A 17040-nucleotide genomic window follows, 5' to 3' on the forward strand; every position below is an offset into this window, starting at 1 on the left:
CGCAACTTCCCTTCATCCGTGATTGCAGAATAACCAATAGCTCTGATACCAATTGTTGTCGGCGCCCCGCACCGGAACCCACTCACACCAGCGCCGCCACCGACGTCGGACAAGCAAGAGAGATACAAACGGATAAGCACTCTCTCGCTCCCTCGACTCCGGACTCAAGGATCACCTCTTCGCTCCGCCTACGAAGGGCAAAAGATTACCCCGTGGTATCAGTAGGATAAAACACTTGAGCACCGCAACGGATTATCAAAGATCAAAGAAAGAAGAAGGAAGAAAATAGCAAAGCAAACACAAAAATGTAACGAGGTTCGGCTACAAATAGCCTACGTCCTCCACCGCTCCAAATCTCAATAAGGATGAACTGATTACAGAGATAGCACACACCCGAACGATCACAAGCGATCGATCTACAAGAGATTCACACAGAATTCCCTTTGCACAAGAAGTAGGATCCCAATCCTCTTCTTCTCTAGAACCCTAGCCTCACAAACAAGAGTCTCTCTCAAATATACGGCCAATAACCCTTACCCTAGGGCTCTCATGAGTCCTATATATAGTCTCAAGACCTTCAGATGATCATAGCCGTCGAAACGCTACCAAAAACACCAAAAGAAAATCGTCCGTACGATTTTTCGCGAGCCCGAGTCGACTCGGCTGAAGTCCGAGTCGACTCTGGCACGTCTGAACAACTTCCAGTTTAACTGGCACGATCTCGAGTCGACTCCACTGTATCTCGAGTCGACTCGACGATGCTCCGAGTCGACTCGACTGTAGTTCGAGTCGACTCTGACAGTCCAGACAGAAACATGGTTTTTGCGGCTTTCTCCTCTCGGGTCGACTCGACAGACCTCGAGTCGACTCGACTGTTCCCGAGTCGACTCGACTGAAGCTCGAGTCGACTCCGACAGTCCGCCAGACAGAAAACTATGCAAAATTGATTTTCCTTCAATTCTCTTCATCACCAAAGGTCTCCACATACCCCAACATAAATTTTCAAGGGAGAAATGTCTTTAGGGTTAAACTAATGCTCCTAGATCTAAGTTGCTTCAATAATCATCAATCTCAAAAAAATCAAATAATAGAATGCAAGAAAACTAATGTATAGTAAAAAATTCTTACAAATCTAAATTTGATTACATTTAGCATGCCCCGTGAGCTCAAGAAAATTATACCATATGGCAATTTACATAATGCTAGCCAAAATATGGATATTTTGGATTCCTTACTCTTTTTTTTTCTTTTTTGCACCATAAAATAATTGTTTATATGCTTTCAATCATTTGAAATTTTACCAAGAATTAAAATGTTTTGATTTGATTTTGTTTTTTTTTCCATAGTTGGTAACATGAAAAATCTAATCTAATTAATAAAAATTAATTTGCAATTGGGATTCAACTACTTTGTTAATATCAGATGTTTTTAGTTTTACTACTTACAAGAGGAGGGGATGTGTATATATATCGTCTCATATACGGTGCTGTAGCTTTCAAGTTTGTTTTCTAGAAAATAACTGAGGATGGAAGGCTCCGCCGGACCGGCGAGCGGAAGCCTAGCGGCGGCGGCGGCGGCGGCGGCGGCGGCGCGAGGTTCGGATCGGGCGGTTGCGGGGGCCTCCAAATACCTCCCCAACCTCCCCTCTCGCGGCCTTTTCTCCGCCGATTTCTCTTCGAACATGGTAAACTCTCTCTCCTCTCTCGCAGCCCAAACCCTCCCTCGGCCTCCCAAACCCTACCTCCTTCTCCCCATTTTACCCCGAACTTACCCAATTATCTTCTGTAGATGTTCATTTCTTTAGTGTTTTTTGAGAATTGTTCCGTCTTTGATCACGCATTGAGAGCTGTGTGCAGGGTGGCATGCGTGTATACGTCTGCGATCACGATACATCGCCTCCAGGTTCGTTTACATTCTTATGTATTTGTTTTCGTATTTTGTAAGCTTGAGACATTTAATCTTTCTAGTTTCTAGTGTTCGTTGTCTTAGGGATGCAAATTCTTGTGGATTTTGGTCGAAAGATCACATGCTTCCAGTCTAAAATTGGAATTTTGAAGAACATTTATAATGGTCATAAAAAATGTTCAAGTCGTGTTGAACAAGATGAATTTTTGATGGTTTCTTCTTGGAATTTTTGGCCCATTTCTTTTAATTGGTAAGCCTATGAAGCATTGGTGCTAGGTTTGTTATTAATAGATTTGTTGCTTTCCATGCGTTATTGGGTATTACAGGATCTGTGTGAATATGGTCCCTTTTTGCATGGAATGTCTTTCTCATTTCTTGGTAGATACAAAGTTGCTGTGGTAATCCATGAAACTTCTGATCGCTTTACATTGTGATGCACATTATGAAAATTTGATTGTTTTGGTTCGGTATAAATGATTTATGAAAGATGTATCTAATTTTTATATGTTTACTCAACCGTCATAAGTCTTCATCAAGGATTCAAATCCCGAGCATTGGTATCGTATCAATAACTGGACGGTATTGTAAGAACCTTATATAGGGGCAATGTGCCTCGATATGCTTTGGTATGAATGAGCAAATTACAAAAAAAAGGTACTGAGTAATATAGGGCAAGTATGGGATCGGTACACCTCAATATGATGCCATGGGGGCCCAATTGGCTTATTGCTGGTGTATGCTGGACTTTATCATACTGGCTCCTAGCAGTTTGGTATGCACCAGCCTATACACGGCCGGTATGCAGGAGATTTGAACCCTTGGTATTTCATGATAAATTAATTTCCATTCCAAGTGATTGAATTGGTCTAATCATGTCCTTACACACTACAATAGTAAATTTGCAGAAGAAGTTGAATACTTTTATTGTGAAAATGATTTACCTAGTAATTTGTGAGACATGAATGTCATGAATATAGTGCATAAAAATTATTAAAGAAAGTTGGTTCCTAGTAAATCTGTTTTGCATATAAACTACAAGTTTTCTCTTTTCTAATTGATTCATCAGTAAAATATATAGACTTAGGGCTAGTGAGAACGTAACCTTCCAAAATAAGGGACGGATGTGGGAATCCCAGTGCTCAAAATTTATCCTGTGGCTTGTCTTCTTGTAAATGACACACATTGGTAAACTACGAAATAAGATATCAGATTTTTGGAGGACTTCTATAAAGATATAGGCATCAAACTTGATTAACCTGAACATTGTATGTTGAACACTCTCGATGTCGATGGCGGTGAAACATGATGAATTTCGTAAACACGTAAGCCTCTTAAGTTATTTCATATGGTATATTTGAGGCAAAAGTTTGATATGATAGATGGCTTTGTTTAGGAAAAAAAAAATAGAACTGGAAAATGAATGTAGAAGCACTGAGAGGAATGTGATTGAAGGATCAAGCTATCCTTCTTTAGAAATAAGTGGACTATTTTGAGCAAAGAAGGGAAAGAGACTGTTGATCACAAAAAACAGTGGGGGAGGTTGTTGGATTTCCTTCTTCCTTTCTTCTTGTTCTCTTTTCCTTCTTCTTCTTATTTTCTTTTTTCAAGGTTATGTGCAAAACATGGTAGAATCACTAATAAATATGGTTAAATTAAGGGTGGCTATAAATTAGGCATGTGCCAAGACAAGATATGTCCATACTCCTATCCATCCTATCTGTTTCATGCAACTCTATTATTGCATTAACATCATCGGATGTGGACAAGATCTGCATGGCAAAGTGCTGGTGAGGAATTAGAGCCAAGTGTTACCGGTTTTAAAGCCATACTCACATGTATAAGAATAATAGTGAATGACATCCTAGGTCCACATGTGTCATAGTCTTTGCCTGCAAGCAGATAGACTTGATCAAGTGAATATTCTGATTTGCTATTAAATTGTTCTAATCTATATTATGTTAGGCGCAAGGTATGTCGTGAAAACATCTCATTGCACAACGATCTTGTTGATAGAATATTGATTTCCTGGAAGATCCAGAGGATAGTCTGACACGGGTGCTTAAGAAGGCAAAAAGGAAGACACAGGTGCTTAAGGAGACAAAAGGAAATTTTTTCTATGGTAATTTATTTTTGGTTTATGCCTAAGCAAAGGCAAATTTTGGAACGCCTTTTTATGGTGTTTTTCTTTCTTATGGAATTCCTAATTATGATTTTTTTTCTTTCTCCTCACATTTAGGATTATTGATTGTAATTGCTTGATAAGCATTTCAAACGTGCCTATATAAAGGCATGCTCTATATTATGTTTTAAGAATTTAATTTCAAGGTTGAGTGAATTAAGGTTTAAGCCTTTGGCTCGACAAGTTTCTTCTTTTGGATATTCTATATCTCTAGGCATTTCTTGGGTGGTGAGCGTGTTCTTGCTTTGTATCTTAGGAAGATTGTCTGTGAGTGGTGATCACTAGAACTCTGTATCCCTAGGGTGGATTCCTTTGGGTGGTGAGTTTTTTTTTTCATAAAACTCTGTATCCCTTGGGTGGATTTTTTTGGGTGGTGAGTTTTTATATATCCATTGTTCTTGTTCTTGGAGATTTGGGTTTATCATTATTCTCAAATTCTTGGGTGGTTTTGGTTTGCTTGTTGTTTGTCTTCCCCCCTTTTATTTTTCCGGCATCATAGTCTCATTGAATGAATGGTTATGACTTTCATGTAGCATGTTTTACTAGATGATGCGCCTACAATGCCGTCAAAAGAACTGTGAACAAGAACCTGACTGAAGATTATAAGCCAGGCTGTTAGAGTGTTAACTTAGAGAGAGAGAGAGAGAGAGATGTTTTCATGTAGAGTAGTTTAGGGCCATGCAAATTGAGAGAGTTGGAAACAAGAAATTCTGTTTGAGCTTCAGAAAAAATGAATGCAAAAGGTTCTTGAAGAAAGGCTTATTTTAGAAAAATTCTTAGTGGAGTCAATTATTGCTAACTACGACAGGAGGACCCTTTTGTCAAGACACAGTCCCCGCCAAATGTGGCCCCCACACTAATGAGAGGGTATGGAGTTTGACAATGCCATAACTGGGTCCATTGAGCTTTACATGCCTCATCAAGATATGGAGAAGCCTTTTCCCAGTAAGGATGTTTTGTGATGTGTTGGTCAACGGCAATCTACTATGTGGATTTTGAACAAATTCCTAGGTGGTGGAATATGAGAATCTAAAACTGTCTCTCAGGTCATAATTATGTATTTCTGATTTCTTTCTTAATCTATATAGGACTTATACATTCTAATTCTGTGATGTTTTAACTTATATAAGGAAACCAGGTAGCATATTTTCTTTTTCTCTCATTTATCATGATGTGTACAATGTTGGTAATAAATGATATATTAATCTGGCTGTTAGTATTGCCAAAAAGAAAATGAACTCTTTCTGAGTGATTCTGATAATCTAATAACCATTCAATATAGATGATAATTTTGGTGAGGAGTTATTCATGTCATGCACTATTGTCCCTACTGAGTTCTCCTGAGTTTGACATATATAAGATAAGAAGACAGATTATGAAAGAAATTGAGAGGGTGAGGTGAATCAGGAACACGTTAGATGGGAAGAGCGAGAGGGTGTAGAAAAAAGAGGAGTGGGTTGACAATTAATTTAATTTGAGCAAAAATAAGTGGGGCACTTTCCTGCACATGAACAACATTTGGCATAAGGAAATTGGTGTAGTTTGTTGGAATTGCTGCACTACATGGGGTCAAGGAATTTTTCATGTGCACTAGTTGGGGCCCACATGGCATTTTCCATTTAAGTTATGTGCGTATAGATCTTGCTTGTCTAATAAGCTTAGTTCATTGAAATTATCCATTTTGCGCCATGTATACACTACGAAGTTACTAAACCAAAATTTATGTCTTTATTATATGATAATGGAATTTTCCAATGTATATATTATACGTAGTATTGATTCTTCAGTATATTTATCATAATGTTTCACACATTATTGACATCTGATTTCTGAGAATTTTTTCCTTGAGGAAAAGAATTGGTTTGAAGTTGCAACTGAAAATTTGAATCTAAAGGTATTATTTATCTGTTTGCGACAACATAAATTTTCATGGATTATAAACTTAATATTATAGTTCGTTTCTGTTTTTCTTATTTCTCATACTAGTAAATCTGCAAATATGGCAAGCATGCACTAGAAACATTCTATATGTACACAATCCTTGAACCTTCTTTTCAAGATGTAGGCAAGTCATTTACTATTGTCATATACTAACACATTTACTGATCCATCTATCGCATTGGGTCTGAAGCAATTTAAGAGATGCCATAGCTTCCAGACCTGTAGGTTTTTTAGCAGGCCATTTTTTTCGGAATAGCTTATCTTGGAAAATAAAAATGCAAACCTACCATCAATGGCTTGGGTCCACTTTTGGTGCCCTCTAATTAGTATTCTCAACATTTATCTTAATTAGATGCTCTTAGATTTTGGAATGATGTTGCCATAATAGTGGGTGTCCAATGTTGCTGGCAGTAATTGTGGTTTCTTATGTTTGTGTGGAGACTCCTGGGCAGATTTTTTGATTCATTACTAGTGCAGATCGTGCCTGGTTCTTGGATACTGTTGAACTTTGTGCTTAGGAAAGGCCTGGGACTTTTACATCCAATTTTTAGGCTTGATACTCAAAAAAAGAAAAATGCAAGCATCAATCAAAGATTTGTGATGCTTGTGAAATAAAGCACTATATAAAGAAATGATAATACAATCTAAGCATAATTATACTTTTGGATATGTAGCTTTCCATGCCTGGAAACCCTCCCATCTTCTCATCCTAAGTAGTAGTCTCTCATGTAAGTTGTACTCAGAGCTAAACTTTCCTTATTACCTTCTAAATTTTGAAAATATGTTGGAATTATGTCATAATACTAAAACATGCATGTATCTTTTCCTCCATGATATTCATGATTTTCAACTTATTTTGGGTTTGAAAACCTTGAAAATCACTGAGTTACTAAATTTCCATGTTTGCATATTCTTTTTTATTTAGAGGACCAAGTTATTAAGACAAATACAACAAACATATTGATTAGAGCTCTCCAACTCAGCAAACAAAGGAGTGAATTAAAGGATATAAATGCTAAAGCTCCAGCAGAGAGCAGCAAGGGGAAGAGGTATGGATTTCTATTTGATTTACTGGTGTTGTTTACCAAATTTTATTGAATTGGTCTCTAATTTGGGGTATACATGATAATGAACCCATGCATTGTTATAATTTTATTTTATTAATTTTCTTTCTCAAGTTGCTTTATTGATCTAGTAGAAGAGGACTTCCATAAATTGGTAATTTAATCATCTGGATGAGTACATGCTTATGTGTGTTGATTTCTTGCAAAGTGCATGCATGTCATTTAACATTTGCATGAAATTAGGTATCCATTTGATCATGTTTTTGTGCCCATGCCCTCTTGTTTATATTGGAATCATTTCTTATAAGGCTTGCAAGTTGCAACAGCTACTCGCCAGTCTAGCTCTCGCACCTGCTTTCATATGCTCCAATGTTTCATGAATTTGGTTATTTTTTCATACATACACACCCTCACACGCACACATGGACTTGAGCTATCAGCTCATTGATAAGATCTGCAGTCTAGTCCTATTGTGCAAAACATATGATCCATCAGTAGATGAGACTCCATGTGAGTTATAATCTACAATATTGAAAATTCTTAAAGGCCAAGTCAAATGCTCTGTTATCTTTCCCCCTATGCAACAAGTGATCATGAAATGGGCGTATTTTAATGAAAGGATTATTGTTATATTTGATTTATGGATTGGAACAATCAACCTGCTGAATTTTTGAGACCATGTGTTTTGACAGTGTAGAGCATGATAGGCTTTTCATTTAGATGGCTCACCATATGTTTTGGTAACTCTAGCTTTGTTGGTACTTATGTGTTTGAAAAGTCTCTGGTGACAAGTTAAATGGACTAATTTTATTTCTGATATGAAAAATAATTAAAACTGATAAAGTTAGGCCATGTGTCTTTCAAGTTATGCCCCTAGACAAGAACAAGTGACAAAGTAATGGTGAAGTCATCCCCAAAAAGTGATGATACTACAATTGCCTTTTATTGATAAAATCACATTTGATTCAGAAGAGATATCAAATTGCCCAAATTATTTTCAGCCAAATTTTGGAATCAAGATTATTTAACTTCATGTTTTGAAATTTATTTACTTCTATGGCATTTGATTTAGTGCTACATTTGGATGACAAGTCATGTTTCATAATATTGTGTAAAAATATTATTATTTTTCATTAAGGCTATGTTTGGACATGTTGAATTTTACAGCCATGATCTTATTCATCTTGAAGTGAAAAAGTTTTAGATACTTCAATAGGTGTCTTGTTAAAAAGACAAAGTTCAAAAATGGAATATTCAGGTGATAGAGAGGGAAAAATCATGAACTTGGAAAATTCTCCATAAAGTAGAAACCTCTAATTCCATGATTTAATGTATTTGTGAAATGTCATTGTACTCTAACCAAACATTAGGTTGTCTAGAAACATACGCTCTTAATTTAAACAAACAAAAACTATCACAAAAATTTAGAATTCTTATATTACATCCAAGCACATCCTTGACAATTGGATAATTTACTACAAGGAACATATAGCACAGTTTTATTTCTTTTTTTGGAAATCAAACATGGAATATTTTGATGAATCTTAGGAATGCAGTAATAGGGATGTATTACAAATGGATCTATATCTTCCTTGCGAAATAAATGCTAAATAATAAAAGATATTGCCAATAGTTATTAAAGAAATATAAAATTGCAATTTATAGTACAAGTTAGAATGCAAAAGGAAATAAGTATATTTTGTTAGATAGAAACCAATTCAACTTTCAAGGCGCCATTGTAGACCTGATGGGTTCGTTGTTGTCATGTTGAGCTTTGTGAAACTAGATAAGGGCTCAGAGGAATTGAACTGTAGTTCTACTATTTGCAAAAGAAAGTTGGAATATGTCTGAATTTCACAAATTCAAAGATTGAGTAGTTTTAATATTTACCAAGTTTTTCTTGTGCTTGTTATTATTTCTTGTAATTGTTTGTATATGGAATGTAAAGTTAGTGAGAATGGAAGTGAATATGTTATGCCAATAAAGATTGATGACCAAGAGATATCATAAAGTGACCTATTTCATTGCTTAGGATGTAGTATATAAAATAATAGGAAAATAGATGCAAATATATGAAATAAAATTCGAGCTGGTTGGATGAAGTGGAGATGTGCGTCTCGAAGATTATGTAATAGGCATATACCTTGAAGAATTAAATGAAAATCTTATAGAACAATAATAAGGCCTTCCATGTTGTATGACTTAGTTGGGCAATAAAGAAAATACATGAAACAAGTTAAATTTAGTAGAAATCAAAATGTTAAGATGGATATATGATAAAACTAGAAAGAATAAAGCAAAAAATGAATATATTGGATGAGCTATAGGAGTAGTATAAATTTAGGATAAAGTGATGGAAAATTGATTGAGATGGTATGGACACATACAATGATAATTTGAGGAGGTTCCAGTGAGAAGAGGTACTTTGGTTTGTGTTGAAGTTTGTAAAAAATAAAAAAGAAGGGAAGACCTAAAGTAACATAGATGGAGATGTGTAGAAGCCTATGGAGAAACTTGGAATAACATCAGAGGTGGCCTTGAATAGGATGATTCATAAAGCCAACTCCAAATAGGTGGGGATGGCTTGATGATTGTGATTATAATTAGAGATTAATGCTCGCAAATCCATAGTAGGTATTTGGTGGTTAGGAGACTGAGTATTACTTTTAAATGCAATTATAATTCCTACTTAGCAACAACCAGATTTTCTAAACATATAAGGCTAACTATCAAATAATAACTAATAAGTAGAATTCAATTTAGAAATAATATTGCGCATGTAAGACGCACATGAGAAACAATAGGATGGATGGTTGTGATCGCAATCTAATTAAAGATCTTGATTTAGTTTATGTTAGAGTATTAAATGCATTCATATAATTGGTAGCTTGATTCTCTCTTGCGCTCACACCCGGACATACATACATGTAGGGGAGTAAATGAGCCAAACTTGAGCTGTTCATGAACAACTTGTTTAAGAGATCTCAGAGCTCACATTTATATACTTAAAGATAATTATCCTGACTATATTAATTTAATCAAGATATTAAATATTGGTACAAAATCTCGTACCATTTTTTCATTAGAATGGTACGATATCAATACTGTACAAGTACGATGGTACTTATCCAAATTGAAAACATCAGAAAGAATAAAAAATTGTGAGTTTGGACCTATACAGTCTATAGGATACTGGCTGTATGCACCAATACAGTTGATACAAACTGCTCTAAATAGTTTTGGCATCCTAGCACCCATACAAGCGTCAGTTCCACATTAGGGCAGTATGATACTGATGGTATCGTCCCATTCTTGCGGTTTTGGTTCCATGAATTTAATAATCAAGATATATTCTATTTTATATAAATTATGTAAGTTTATAATAAATAAATATAAGAAAATATTTTTATATACAAAATAGTAGTTAAGCCTATGTCTCATATATAAAATATTTATTTGTTCATATTTCAATCTTGATGGAACCGAGCTCAAGTGATCTAGTCTCTCTCTAGCTTGGCTTGTTTGCTTATGAATCGAGCCAAAGATGGCCAGCTCACAAATAACTCGCTCTTTGAACAACCCTTTACCCACTACAACAAATCAAGAGTTAGAGAGAAAGAGAGAGATTTTAGCAGTGATTGTGTAACTGACCTGAACCAGGGGGCTTGGCCCATACTAAAGTGAACCCACGCCAAATTAGAATGGTTCACATGGTACATCCAGTTCGGTTATGATAATTGTTACCTAGTCCCCCCTCCCAACAGGTGGTTCGAGATTTCTAGAGCCTGCAAGACTCTTGTTTGCTTGCTCTTTCTCTCTCTCTCTCTCACGAGAATGCTTGGTAGAGCCTAGATCCACACAAGGGTTTCTGCTCCTTTTCTCCACTCTCCACATCCCTATCTAATGTTGAGATCCACACTCACGAGCGTTGAATGCTAGGAATCAAAATCGACTCAATGGGAGCCAAATTGATCTCTCTTTCCCCTTCTTTTTTTCATCCTAGATCACTGTATGCTCTTGTTCTGGATCAGTTCTAGGGTTCTAAGTTCTTCAGAGAAGAAAGAGAGATCCGGGTGGTTGAATCGGTTTTAGGGTTCCAAATCGATCTCTCCTCTCTCACCTGATTGACGTCTTCATCCTCTTCCTCTTTTGCATTCGAAGCCATCCATCGTCGACGACGACGACAAGTCTCTCTCCCTCTCCCTTCTACCCTCCCTCTCCCTGATTTGGTATGCCTTGGACCGGCATGGTACGGACCCTTATCGTATTGAACTGGTCGCCAACCGGTATGAGCCCCCATATTGGTTTGGTGAACCTTGATTTTAACTGAAACAGACATATTTAATAAAGAAAAGGGTTTATCTACCAAATTGTCATTAAATGGTGGGATGGCAATTAGACATCTATTTTGGCTTCAGATTTTACATTATAAGCTGCTAATCGGAAACGTCTATTTTTAGCATATTTAACTATGCTTTCTTTTATACTTCATCTGTCTTCTTCCTCTGTTCTTTTTCTTTCTTTTTTTTGTGTGGTGGGGGTGGGGGGGGGGGGGGGGGGGGGAGGCAGGCAGCTTACACTGATATATGATATGGGACATCACATATGTCATGGTACTGATTTAAATTTCTAAGTTAAAATTCTTTCCTAAAGAATTATGCTTGGTTACATTAATCTCACCGTCAATAAGCTTTTCATATACATCAACAAACAAACCATAATGGGATCTTTTTTGATACTGTACCAATCCCAAAACTTTCAAAACCTATTTCTTCTGATTAATATTCGTGGTTATGCCAAGTTGATGTAAGTGCAAGGGATCATTGAAAATATATGGGATTGAGATATTTGAGATGGATTGCCAAGTAGATTATAACCGTAAGCATCAAGACTTGCCCCAACTATGTAGACTTGGGTTTGTGTTTCCTCATTTTCCAATCTTTCCTCTTAAGGGCTCCATCTACTTGTCCCATTTTTGCAACAAATGGCTTGTGTTGCTTTATGTTGCTTATGGGTGAGTGTATAATGTACCTATTGCTTACCAAAATGCGGTTATGTTGTGGCATTTTGGTTAAAAGGTTGCTTGAGCACTATCAAATATATTTAGGACCTCATTTCAAAATTTCGGCCTTTTTCTGTTGCTTGTCTCTTATTGAACGACAAAACAGGATGAGTAGAGAAGGGTGGAATGTGATCTGTGCAGCATGTGAGACAAGATTCAAACAGACTAGGTCAAAACCTGTTCACCACACTTTTTAAATTATTTTAATATCATTCTGAATTGCACTTAATTGTCGATGCATCTATTAATGCAGTCCTCCCAAGTTTGCTTATAAAATCTAGTAAGAGAGATTTTGCTTTTTTTTCTTGAAATCTTAGTGTTGCTTTATATGACTCCATTAATTACAAAATGTGGCTAAGTAGAATTAAATAGAGCAACCACTAAATTTAGTGTATGATTGAAAAAAATCTTATCTGTTGTTTCTGCATATCTATCTTTGGTTCATTTTCAATGATGGACATGCCATGCTAGTATAACTGACTTAGGTAATCAGTGCTTGTCAGTCCTAGTTTTCAGATTTTGTCTAATTCTGGTTTCACATTTTTGTTTGTTGCCAGATCTGCTTTTAGAGTGTACGATGGCAGGAATCCAGCCAAAAGAGCCAACACTGGTAGTACTTCTGGTATTTCTGGACATGGTATGTTTTGATTTGTTCTGGTATTTGAATGGATTCAATGATGAGTTAAACAAGAACATTATTCTTTCTGATCTAGTTTACCAATATAAATATTGCAAAGAGAAGTAAGAACATTATTTAACATTCTGAAATTGTGTCTCTGCTTTTTTCTGAGACTGATTTCTTGTGACTTCTCAAGTTTCCGTATATGTATTTGAGGAAGTCCTCATGCAATTCAAAAACTTTTTGATGAAAAAAAAGTAAAATAACTGAGCTGTCAACTTGAAGCTATAACGTATTCTTTTTGTTTAGATTTTAATTCTGAAAAAAAATAGTTAACTAAAATGGAAAGTAAACTATGATTTTTCCAATTAAATTCTGAATTCTGCTTAAAAATTGAATTTTCTAGAAAATTCTTGTCTAGAATGTGCATGCCTAAATCTTGAGCTCCCTAAAAACATTCTAAATTCTAATTCTATTCAGAAATATCCAAATCAATTAAGCGATTGTGATTCAAAGACCATCTCCAGGAGTTTCAGTTGCACAGTCTGGCTGCAGCATATCAAGAAGAATTCATGTGATACAATTCATATAATACTTCATCCATGTGATCCTCTTGCATGCTGTAAAATACTGTCTATGTTCACACTTCAGACAGCAACATTCTTATGATGTATTTGATTATAACTAGCTCCCAACAAGATGTCCAGCAAAGCACCACATGCTAGTGTTTATAGCAAACTCGTTCATTACCTTAGCTGGATTCTTTACTCAAATGAAATTAGTATGACTAAATCTACTATAAAAGGCCAGCCAGTGTTGATTTCTTCTATTGGAAAATTAAAAACCTTTAAAAGATTCTCATCTCCTGCATTCGAGCAAAATATGAGTATATAATACTAGGCACTTCTTTAAAGCTGCCCAACCATAAGCATGTACATAGCATGGACCATGGAGGTGTGAAAAGTTCATGTAAAACAAATTGGCATTATATGTATTGATTAATACACTACACACTACGTTTTTGGGTCTCATTACAAGAATCTCAAGAGATTTTGGTGTTGTAGAGGGATCAAGCAACGGGGCGTCTGAGAAAGCATTACAGTCCTTGACTGTGGAGCGGTTGCGTGCACTTCTGAAAGAGAGAGGCCTCTCACTTAGAGGAAAAAAGGCAAGAACATGTTTACCACACTGTTTGATACTGCTTATATTATTTTTCAGTCAGAATAATCTGTTAGGCACTGCTATAACCTTCAAATTTTATAATCATGTAATCAATAAGATATATGTCCACCAATGTTAACTGGTTATGGTTGGTAAACCAGGGTGATTTCACATAGGTTTACTGGATTTTTATTTTATTTTTTGGTAGTTGTGTATGTGTAAGGACTGCTTATTGCCTAATCCAACTTTTGTTATATATAATTCTATAGAAATTCATGATCATGGGTTTTCGCACTTATGCAGGATGAACTGATTGCACGCCTCAAGGGTCAGGATGTTTAGAGGATGAAAAACCAACATTACTCCAAGTGGTTTTTTGGTCAATATGATGCTGTAGTAGGTTAAACTCCTAGTGCTGTATGTAAAAGTTGAAGCCCAAAAACAGTTCACTTTTTGGACATAAATTATCTCCAATACATTTTCTTTTTGTTATTGTGTAACTGCATGTAAATTAGTAACCTTTTTGTAGGGTGATGATGACTTGGGATTTCATAGTGTTAGGACTCCATTGTGTTAGATATGCTGTGTCAGTGGGCCCCAAGTTTTTTGTGTTTTGATCCTGTCATCGGGTTTGTGGTCGATGGTTCAACTTCCTTTAGTTATAAATCTACCAGCGACTTGCGGTATACGATTGTCTCCAGGAGACCTAGCACTGCGTGGCATATCTTTATGCGTTAATTGTAACTGAACCTGCTGGTTCAGATTGATGCAACTATGAGAAATCAGAAGTGTTTGAAAGGGAACTCTGGAGTGGCTTTTGATTTTTGCTTCTCGATGCTTGAAAATTTCTTCATGCTGATGCTATGATAGCTGGTGTGCTTGATATAATTTGTCTAACATTATGGGTAAAGAGTTGGAATAAGAAGTGATCAGGTAACCTCATGCATTGTATTAAGTTGAATGTTCTCCTTTAGCATCTACCGCTCGGCATGTGCAATACAGAGGAGGGGAAAAGCATGGATGGTTGGGATCATATGTGGAAGTGTGATGGCCATGATCATCTATTTGATAAATATACCGCCACTTTCTAGCTAGTGCATTCTCTTTTCCTCCTTTTCTTTTTCTTTTTTTTTTTTGGTGAAAAACAGCAATTTATATAACTCTAACATAAGTACATCCTGCCAAGTCAGAAGAAATTAAAGAGAATAATAAGGGCGGAAGCTCTACTATGGGCATCCACAAGAACTCTCCGGAATATCGACCCAGTCTACAGTCCTGTTCGCCTCCCAGAAAGTATGTACTATCTGGTACTCGTCCAGCTCCACCACCAGCCTGCGTGTTTCACGAATAAGGGGGTGACCATTTCCATACCTATCCGCACCTTGTATCTACTCGATCACCATCGATGAGTCTCCCTCGACGTACATCCGTTCGGCACCGAGCACCCGCTTCATATATGGTATACTCTTCCAAGCTGTTCGAAGCTCTATTCCAACTACGGTAAGACCTGGAGTGCGACGATTCTCTGTTGCGACCAGACCGCCACGATGGTCTTTAATCACAAATCCAACACCCTCTGACCGCCCATTCAACGCCAAGCTTCCATCAAAGTTCACCTTGAGAAAACCAGGGGGTGGGGGCACCCAAGAAACAAAAATAAATCTGAACGTTGTAACAGCGAAGCGAGTATCCCAGATGTCTCTGGCCATCCCAAGAGAATACATAGCAGCGCATGAGATCACCTTCCCGGCCTGAAACACTACTCTGACCACCACTAACCTCGAAGAAGACCTTGCCCTCAAATAAGCCAGCATTCCTGTCCAACCAAATGTGGTAGGCCAGATATGCTCTAAACACCCCTACCTCAACAGATCTAGGGCTCCAAAATGAGTCTCTCAGCAGCTGTAATAAATCCTGTACCGACACCACCGACTGAGGGAGAGGGACTGGTGACCCCCTCCATATCTCTCTAGCCTTGGGGCATTGCTGAAGAACATGCCCAATAGTCTCCTCAGAATCCGTGCACACCCCGCAACACTAAGGGATCTGCATGCCCCGCCTAACTAGCACACTTCTGGTAGGAAGGCAGCCCCAGGCCACCTTCCAAAAGAAGAGCGCCACCCGCAGATGAATCTGCATCCTCCAAATCCATCCTCCCTTGATCTGCCGAACTGGCTCCCCACTGAGCAAAACTTATAGGTCCCTCGCACGCACCTGCGACCGCCCTGTCAGTGTCTATACTAACCTATCGGGTACCCCCCGAATAGGCACTGGAATAGCCAGGATCATCTCCACCAAGTGCTCCCCAAAAACCTCTTGAATCAGCTCCTCCCTTCACCAACCCTCCTCAAAAACCATCAGATCACTGACCATGTGGCCCGCCAATCGTCCAGAATTCACCATGGTCGGCAGCCGACTGAGCATCTGCGCAGTCACCCAACAATCCTCCAGTACATCAATGGATCTACCATCACCTATGGCTCATCTAATCTCCGGAAGGACCAACATAGCTCTGACACACATCTCCCTCCACACCGGTGAGTGGTGGCGGGAAACTCTCGCTCCAGGCAACAGTATCCCATACTTCGCCCTCATCAGCGAGGACCACATACTGTCAGGCTCCAGAACAAATCTCACGATGTGTCGGGCCGCTAACACCTCCTGCCTCACCAACAAGGACTGCATCCCCAAACCTCCAAGCCTGGTCGGCTAACACACTACCTTCCATGCTAACAAATGGACACCACCCCTGCCTCCATGCCTCCCCCAGATGAAGTTTCTAAGTAGCTAATCAATAGACCTCAACACCGACACCAAGACGAAGGAATTGGAGAGTAAGTAAATAGGGATCAAAGAGAGAACTGACCGGATCAAGGTAAAACTGCCCATCATAGACAAAGAGTGCATCTGCCAGCCCTCCAACCGCTGCTTGATACTGACCTCGAGGGAAGAGCAATCCCCACCATGCAACCGCCGACCTGGAATCGGGACTCCCAGGTTTCTCATAGTGCCATCCTGCTCGCCTACCCCCAAGATCTCCAGAATAGACTGCCTCACCGCCTGTCTAGTCTTCAGACTGAAACTAATAGCTGACTTCGAAAGATTAACC

General features: G+C 37.9%; 1 protein-coding gene across 1 annotated transcript; it reads left to right on the top strand.

Moving 5' to 3' along the window:
• The first annotated feature begins 1494 nt into the window (after nt 1–1494).
• LOC103696037 lies at nt 1495–14754 on the top strand. The gene is made up of 6 exons (XM_008777538.4): nt 1495–1684; nt 1857–1902; nt 6951–7074; nt 12709–12788; nt 13835–13938; nt 14235–14754. Exons 1-6 carry the CDS (start codon nt 1526–1528, stop codon nt 14271–14273), a joined length of 552 nt encoding a protein of 183 aa, XP_008775760.1. The 5' UTR covers nt 1495–1525; the 3' UTR covers nt 14274–14754.
• The last annotated feature ends 2286 nt before the right edge of the window (nt 14755–17040 follow it).

The sequence above is a fragment of the Phoenix dactylifera genome, chromosome 14 (assembly GCF_009389715.1).
Source record: "Phoenix dactylifera cultivar Barhee BC4 chromosome 14, palm_55x_up_171113_PBpolish2nd_filt_p, whole genome shotgun sequence".
Classification (NCBI taxonomy): domain Eukaryota; kingdom Viridiplantae; phylum Streptophyta; class Magnoliopsida; order Arecales; family Arecaceae; genus Phoenix; species Phoenix dactylifera.

What these genes read in the sequence shown, in the direction of transcription:
- LOC103696037 (XM_008777538.4), top strand. Translation starts at nt 1,526, where the DNA reads ATGGAAGGCTCCGCCGGACCGGCGAGCGGAAGCCTAGCGGCGGCGGCG. An exon ending in CCGATTTCTCTTCGAACATG is followed by an intron (nt 1,685 to 1,856) that starts GTAAACTCTCTC and finishes AGCTGTGTGCAG; the next exon opens with GGTGGCATGCGTGTATACGT. An exon ending in GAGAGCAGCAAGGGGAAGAG is followed by an intron (nt 7,075 to 12,708) that starts GTATGGATTTCT and finishes GTTTGTTGCCAG; the next exon opens with ATCTGCTTTTAGAGTGTACG.